At 51.5% G+C, this 7,500-nt stretch overlaps 1 protein-coding gene across 1 annotated transcript in view; it reads left to right on the top strand.

The window, feature by feature from the left end:
- arhgap35a (Rho GTPase activating protein 35a) overlaps positions 1–7,500 on the top strand; it is a gene marked incomplete at its 3' end in the record, with an annotated part of 44,386 nt that overhangs the window by 24,872 nt on the left and 12,014 nt on the right. Inside the window, exon 2 of the mRNA XM_084439417.1 lies at positions 4,430–7,500. This exon is cut by the window's right edge and continues 250 nt beyond it. Within this exon, the coding sequence (XP_084295543.1) occupies positions 4,544–7,500 (2,957 nt within the window). The 5' untranslated portion in view covers positions 4,430–4,543. The remainder of the gene's footprint in view (positions 1–4,429) is intronic.

The raw sequence follows: 7,500 nt of genomic DNA, 5'->3' as shown, positions 1-7,500 counted from the left end.
TGAGGAGGGACATAAAGAGTAAGAAGGAAGAGGAGAGATAGAGAATGATGATGACGAGAACCATCTGTTTGATGACTGGAAGATGCAGCAGAGCCAACAGCACGACTCTCTCTCTTTCTTGGAATCAGAGTGAAGGAGAGTATTTCATCATCCCTTCCGTTTTTTTCTCCTCCCTTCATCCCTCCCTCCCATGTTCCCTTCATCTGCGGGCTGTGATACAGTAGTGCGTAGTATGAATACATCTATTAAGCACGCCCTTTTTTTGTCCCGTTACATGCCATTGCATTACAGTCATTTAGTAAACGCTGTTATCCGAAGCGACTTAGAACAGTTGCATTCAAGAGTAGCAAAATATAAATAAAATAGGTGCTTAAAGAGGAAGGATCCTGTTACTACTTCTTGAAGAGATGAGTTTTGCGCCTGCGGCGAAAGATGGGAAGCGACTCTGCTGTCCTGACGTCAGTGGGCAGTTCGTTCCACCACTGCGGGGCCAGAACAGAGAAGAGCCGTGACCGTGTCGATCGACCGCAGGGGCCTCGGAGTGACGGGGCAACCAGTCGCCCTGAGGTAGCAGAGCGTAGCGGTCGGGAGGGGGTGTAGGGTTTGACCATGGCCTTGGAGGCAGGAGGGAGCTGTTCCTTTCATTGCCCTGTAGGTAAGTACTGGACCCTAAGGGAAATTTGTTATGTAGCCAGCGTTAAGAAAAACGTCTTACGGACAACATCACACTCAGATACGAAAATACACACGACACAAATGTGTCAGTAGGAGTCAGTAGGAGAAGGACCCTTAGAATTGATAGTCTCCCTTCTCCGTCCTTCTAGAATCCTAGAAACATTCAGACGTTCCAAACGGTGGCGTCCTCACAGCAGATTGGACGGAATGTTGCTTCATCTGCTTGTTTACGTCTCGTCTGATTGGATGGTCACTGGGGCAAACCTGAAAACAGGAAGAAATTGCATTAGAATTACTTAGCCTGGCATTCTTCCTGAGGTTGCTGCTGAAATTCCTCGGCTTTCGAAGCATTCTGGACCAAAACACACACACACACACACGACTCCTCTTGGCATTGGAAGGAGACTTGGCCTTGCTCTGATTAGTCCAGTAAACAGATGTTTTTTAGTGTATAGTAGGGATGTAGCTTGGGCCAGCTAGTGTATGACAGGCGGTAGGCTGGACAATGTATGTGTATACACACACACACACACACACACACAGAGAGATCACGTGATCAGGGTCGCGAAGCCAGGCTAGTGGATAGTGGCGGACATGTGCTATTTAAATGCAAATAGGTGTTTTTTATATAAAAGGTGAGAGGCTTTACCTGTAGCCACCTCGGAAAAAAGGCTTTCATCTTTCGGAAAACTGTCTTCACTTCAGTGCGTAACGAAATAATATAATCTGTAGATATGGTAATGGTCCACTGGTGAGAGCGCTCACATTCACATGGGCTGGTCATTCTGCAATGGGAGAAAACTTTAAGTATTCTTTTCTCTTTTCATGTTGATTTCCTCACAAGCCTGGTCTGCTCCTAGAGTCACAGTCAGAGTGAAATGGTGGGAAAATTCTCTTTTCTCTGTCTTGAAAGAGTCTGTCGTTTTTCCTCAGCCTTGACTCATCAGACGTGTCCTTTCATTTTGAGCAGAATCCCTCTAGGGACAGAATCCCTCTAGTGACAGAGTCCCTCTAGTGACAGGCCCGGCAGGCAGGCCATTTAATTTCAAAGATAGATCATTTAAGTCTTGATATTTGCTATTTATGAAGCAGTAGCCTATTAAGTGCCACCATCACTGCTGCCACTGCACGCACCAATGCCAACCGCGCTAAAACAGCCCACCCACATAAGTCCCAATTAATTGTGTGTGTGTGTGTGTAGGTGTGTGTAGGTGCTACAGAGGTTCCTCACTATCCCCATTCTCCATCACACTTCTGCATGTTGCCATTAGAAACATGCCATAGCAACTCTGTTTCCAAAGTGACATACATATATATATATATATATATATATATATATATTTTGCATTGCCACCCACCAACCTGTACATTTCAGTGTGTCCAAATGTGCGTCATGGTGTTGTGTTCTGATTCTGATTATAAAGAAGCACAGGACCGAGTAACTTATCTTATTCTTACCTTACTCTGATCGCACATTTGCAAGCAAGTTGTGGAGGCATACAATGCCAAATTGCCTCCGCAATCTGTGTCGTTATGAACGGAACTCTGCTGTAATAGGCGAGAGAGTAGGCTGCTAGTATAAGCTAGCCAGCTATTCCTTCCTTCCTTCCTTCCTTCCTTCCTTCCTTCCTTCCTTCCTTCCTTCCTTCCTTCCTTCCTTCCTTCCTTCCTTCCTTCCTTCCTTCCTTCCTTCCTTCCTTCCTTCCTTCCTTCCTTCCTTCCTTCCTTCCTTCCTTCCTTCCTTCCTTCCTTCCTTCCTTCCTTCCTTCTTTACTATGTGGGTGCCAGTCTGTGTGGAATTAGCCTTCTAGTTTTTCTGTCTGGTTGTAGCTGTCGACTTCAGACTTCAATTATATATATATAAGATATACTTCAATTATATATATTTGTTTCCTTGTTCAGAAAATGACATCTCAGAGAGCGGGGGCAGAAATTCCTTACAGGTGTACAGGGGGATTTTATTTCACTGTATTTTCACTGCAGTTGATGTTTCTCTCTCTATCACTCCCACTCCCACTCTCTCTCTCTCCCTCTCACTATCTCTGCTACACATATATACAGTATACGACTTTGAACTTCTCTCCATGCATCTGGGTTTTCGTTCCCTCTCCATAATCTCTAACCCAATTTACTAGTGCTTTCTCTATCTTTCTCACTCTATTCTTTTCTCTTCGTCCCCGCCCTCCAAGCCCTGCCTTAAAAGACCCCTTCATCACCAACACTGCTTTTTATGTGTTCAGTTTACTCTGACAAATAGCTTACTGTTGGTGTTCACAATTGTTGTTGTGCAGAAAATAAGAAGAAAAGCGCCTGGATGTCTTAATATTGGATATTAAATCTTACTCTGCTCGATACACAGGACCTGAGAAATTCACTGAAGAGTATTTTGTCTTTTCTTACAAAGGTTGTTTGGAACTAGGGATGTAACGATAACAGATATAATGATAAACCATAATAAAATCATTAAAACCGTGTTTGATTACGGCACTTTGAAAAACTCACTCTAAACACTGTCCAGCATCAACCAAATTTGGTAACTGGTCTCCACGATGCATTCTTTTAATGTTTACGCAAACAAAAAGTGCATAGTGCTGCTGATTTTATTTGTTGTTTTCAATATAAAACTTGGTGAAATGTATCAGTAGTTTTTGAGCATTTTCAGCACATTTTAACAATACCACGATAATATTGATAACCGCAATACTTTTCGTCAATATAATCGTGATATGAAATTTTCATACCGTTACATCTCTATTTAGAACAGCACTGGTGTGATGAGTAGCCCTGCCTGTGACTAGAAAAGCCCAGACATCACTTCCAGACATGGATGAATTGCTCTCCGGTCTAGCATTTAGATGAATGGGGTCCCTATGTGAAAGGTATACAGTTCTAGTCCCACTGGTGACACTGCCAATGGAATTGGTCATGTGCACTATAGCAGTAAACAGTGTTTCTTGTCTAATGTCTAGTCATCACTCAAAGCTTAGGATAGAAACAACATCTGCGAGCGTTTCCTCTTGACTGATTGGTCTCCAGATACCCTGTCAGCAAACAGTACAGCCATTACATCCAGATAACTGTGTTCGGATCCGTGGTCGTCATTAGTGATGCTACATCAGCCCCTCCGATCTGTCCTTGGAGTGTGTTTGTGAAGGGGAACAGGAGAAGAACAGAGTGTCTGACAGTAAAGAGGACGCCAGCAGACAGCAGGCCAGCCCGACTGCTTAAAAGGCTTGGAGCTTTCCCTTGTCGGCCAATTAGTAACTCTAGCAGCGTAAAGCGTATCATAGCCTTCACCTCTCTGTGTGTAACTGTATGTGTGTGTAACTGTGTGTGTGTGTGGAGGGGTTGTTTCTTTTTTGTGTGTATGTATGTATGTATGTGTGTGTGTGTGTGTGTGTGTGCGTGTGTGTGTGTGTGTGTGTGTGTGTGTGTTAACCTTCACCATAGCTAGCATAGGTGGTTTAGGTAATGTGTGTAGCATTCCAGAGGCTTTTGCTCCTGACCTCAATCTGCACAGGAAACATCCTGTGGGGGAGTGAAATGACAGATTAAACACTATTAACCTAAAACAGCAACCATGGGAGAATTTACATCAGACGCATACCTCAGAGCAATGCACCCAATAATGTCAATAACTCCCGGCCTACATTCCTAGGAGTATTCTGTGGTCCTAATCTTATTTTTTCTTTCATTCCCCCCCCCCCCCCCCCCCTCCGTTCTCCCCACTTCCCCCTCTTTCTGTCCCTCCCAGGTCCAGACCCAGTAGTTCTCCCAGTAAGCCCAGTGCATGGGAATACCCCAGCTGCCCTCCACCCTCCCTCCCTAGAGCCTGTGGGCATGGCAGGATGATCGTCCGCCCGCGGTAATGATGGCCAAGAAGCAAGATGCCCGCGTGCCCATCTACAACCTGGTGGTGGTGGGCCTGTCAGGCACGGAGAAGGAGAAGGGCCAGTGCGGCGTGGGGAAGTCCTGCCTCTGCAACCGCTTCGTCCGGCCCAGCGCCGACGACTTCGACCTGGACCACACCTCCGTCCTCAGCACCAGCGACTTCGGTGGCCGTGTGGTGAACAACGACCATTTCCTGTTCTGGGGGGAGGCGGGCCAGACGGTGGAGGAAGGGCCGGAGTGCCGGATGCACGTGGTGGAGCAGACGGAGTTCATCGACGACCAGACGTTCCAGCCACACCGCAGCACGGCCCTGCAGCCCTACATCAAGAGGGCGGCGTCCACCAAGCTGGCGTCGGCGGAGAAGCTGATGTACTTCTGCACGGACCAGCTGGGGCTGGAGCAGGACTTTGAGCAGAAGCAGATGCCGGAGGGGAAACTGCAGGTGGACGGGTACCTGCTCTGCGTGGACGTCAGCAGGGGGATGAACCGTAACTTTGAGGACCAGATGAAGTTTGTGACGAACCTCTACAACCAGCTGTTCAAGACCAAGAAACCTGTGGTCCTGGTTCTCACCAAGTGCGACGAAGGGGTGGAGCGATACATCAAAGACTCGCACACCTTCGCCTTGACCAAGAAGAACCTCCAGGTGGTGGAGACGTCGGCTCGCTCCAACGTCAACGTGGAACTGGCCTTCCTGACACTGGTCCAGCATATCGACAAGGGCCGGGGCAAGCCCAAGATCATCCCCTACTTTGAGGCTTTGAAACAGCAAAGCCAGCAAATAGCCTCTGCCAAAGACCGCTACGAGTGGCTAGTCAACCGCATTGTCAAGAGCCACAATGAGACGTGGCCCAACACCACCCGGCGGATGCTGACGTTGTCAGAGTATAAAGAGTATGTCTTCCTGGAGGGGACGGCAAAAGCGAAGAAGCTCTTCCAGCAGCACGTCCACAGACTCAAACAGGAGCACATCGAGAAGCGGAGGAAGGTCTATCTGAGCACGCTCCCGCAGGCCCTGACCTCATTGGTTCCCAAGCTGGACGAGATCGACCACCTGAGCTGGTCAGGCGTCCAGAAGGTTCTAGAAACCAAGAGAGATTTCTCCCAATGGTTCGTGGTGCTGGACGACACGCCTTGGGAGACCACGCCGCACATAGACAACATGGAGGATGAGAGGATCCCTCAGGATCTCCTGGAGACGCCGGCGGCGGAGGCGATCTACGAAGGACATCTAGAGCAGCTGAGGAACGATCGCAGGCGTGCGGAGATGAGGTGGGAATTCAAGGAGAGGCTGTGCACCTCCCCCTTCATCACACCGGGGAAACCGTGGGAGGAGGCGCGTAGCTTCATCATGAACGAGGAGTTCTACCAGTGGCTAGAGGAACAGGAGTACCTAGAGATCTACAACAAGCACCAGAAGGAGATCATCGACAGGGCCAAAGAGGACTTCCAGGAGCTCCTTCTGGAATATTCCGAGCTGTTCTATGAACTAGAGGTGGATGCCAAGCCCAGTAAGGAGAAGATGGGGGCCATACAGGAGGTGTTGGGTGAGGAGCAGAGGTTTAAAGCCCTGCAGAAACTGCAGGCCGAGAGGGATGCTCTGGTGCTGAAGCACATCCACTTTGTCTACCACCCCACCAAGGAGACCTGCCCCAACAGCCCCCACTGTGTGGACGGGAAGATTGAGCAGGTCCTGGCCTCGCGCTTCCCCACGCGCTACTCCTCCACGTCGGACAGCCAGCGGGCCGCCGAGGGCAAGGCCGACCGCATCAACCTGGTCATCCTGGGGAAGGATGGACTGGCCAGAGAGATGGCGAACGAGATCCGAGCGCTGTGCGCCAATGACGATCGCTACGTCCTGGAAGGCAGGACGTATGAGCTGGCCCTCCGGCCCATCGAGGGCAACGTCCGTCTGCCCGTCAACTCCTTCCACACGCCCACCTTCACGCCCCACGGCTGTCTCTGCCTCTACAACTCCAAGGAGTCCCTGTCTTATGTGGTGGAGAGCCTGGAGAGGCTGAGGGAGTCCACTCTGGGCAGAAGGGAGCGGGAGAACAGCCTAGCCCACCTCCCGCTGTCCCTCCTCCTGGTCACCAAGCGCGGGGTGGGTTCTATAGGGGACATCGGTGGGGAGACGGCCCAGACCCTGATCCAGCAGGGGCAGCAGATTGCCGGGAAGCTCCAGTGCTCTTACCTGGACCCGGCCTCGCCCGGTCTGGGCTACGGACGCAATGTCAGCGAGAAGCAGATCAACCAGATCCTGAGGGGCCTCCTGGACGTCCGGCGGAGCCGGGGGAGCAGCTCGCCCCCCCTGCCCCCTCCTCCCTCCCAGGTCCTCAGGGACTCAGCGCAGCCCCAGCAGCAGGGGCCGGCGGAGGCCGACCTGAGGATAGTCATGTGTCTGATGTGCGGGGACTCCTACGACGTGGACCAGCTGCTGTCCCCCCTGCTCCTCCCCCAGCACTGTCGCCCGGCCTCCGGCCTCAGCGGCAGCGCCGCCACCTCCGTGCTCCTGGAGCTCGGCGTGGGCGGCCAGAAGCAGAGCATCGACCTCTCCCTCCTCTCCTACCACTCGTCCTTTTCTCTGCGCAAGAGCCGGCTGGTCCACGGCTACATCGCCGCCTACTCCGCCCGGCGCAAGGCCTCCATGGAGACGCTGTGTGCCTTCCTGTGCGAGGTCCAGGACATCATCCCCGTCCAGCTGCTGGCGGTGGCGGAGAGCCAGGCCGAGCTGACGGACTTGGACGCCGCCCGGGAGCAGGTGTGCCAGGGCGAGGAGCTGGCGCACGAGATCGAGGCCCGGTTCAACACGGTGGTCTGCGGGCCCGGCGGCGTGGTGGGGGGGCTGCACAAGATGGACCTGTTCCAGGCCTTCCTGAAGGAGGTGGTGGAGAAGCGGACCATCGTGGAGGCGACGCACATGTACGACAACGT

Source organism: Borostomias antarcticus (genome assembly GCF_949987555.1).
Source record: "Borostomias antarcticus genome assembly, chromosome: 1".
In the NCBI taxonomy this organism is placed as follows: domain Eukaryota; kingdom Metazoa; phylum Chordata; class Actinopteri; order Stomiiformes; family Stomiidae; genus Borostomias; species Borostomias antarcticus.
The sequence above is the reverse complement of the archived record's forward strand: the minus strand, read 5'-3'. Positions and strand labels throughout refer to the sequence as shown.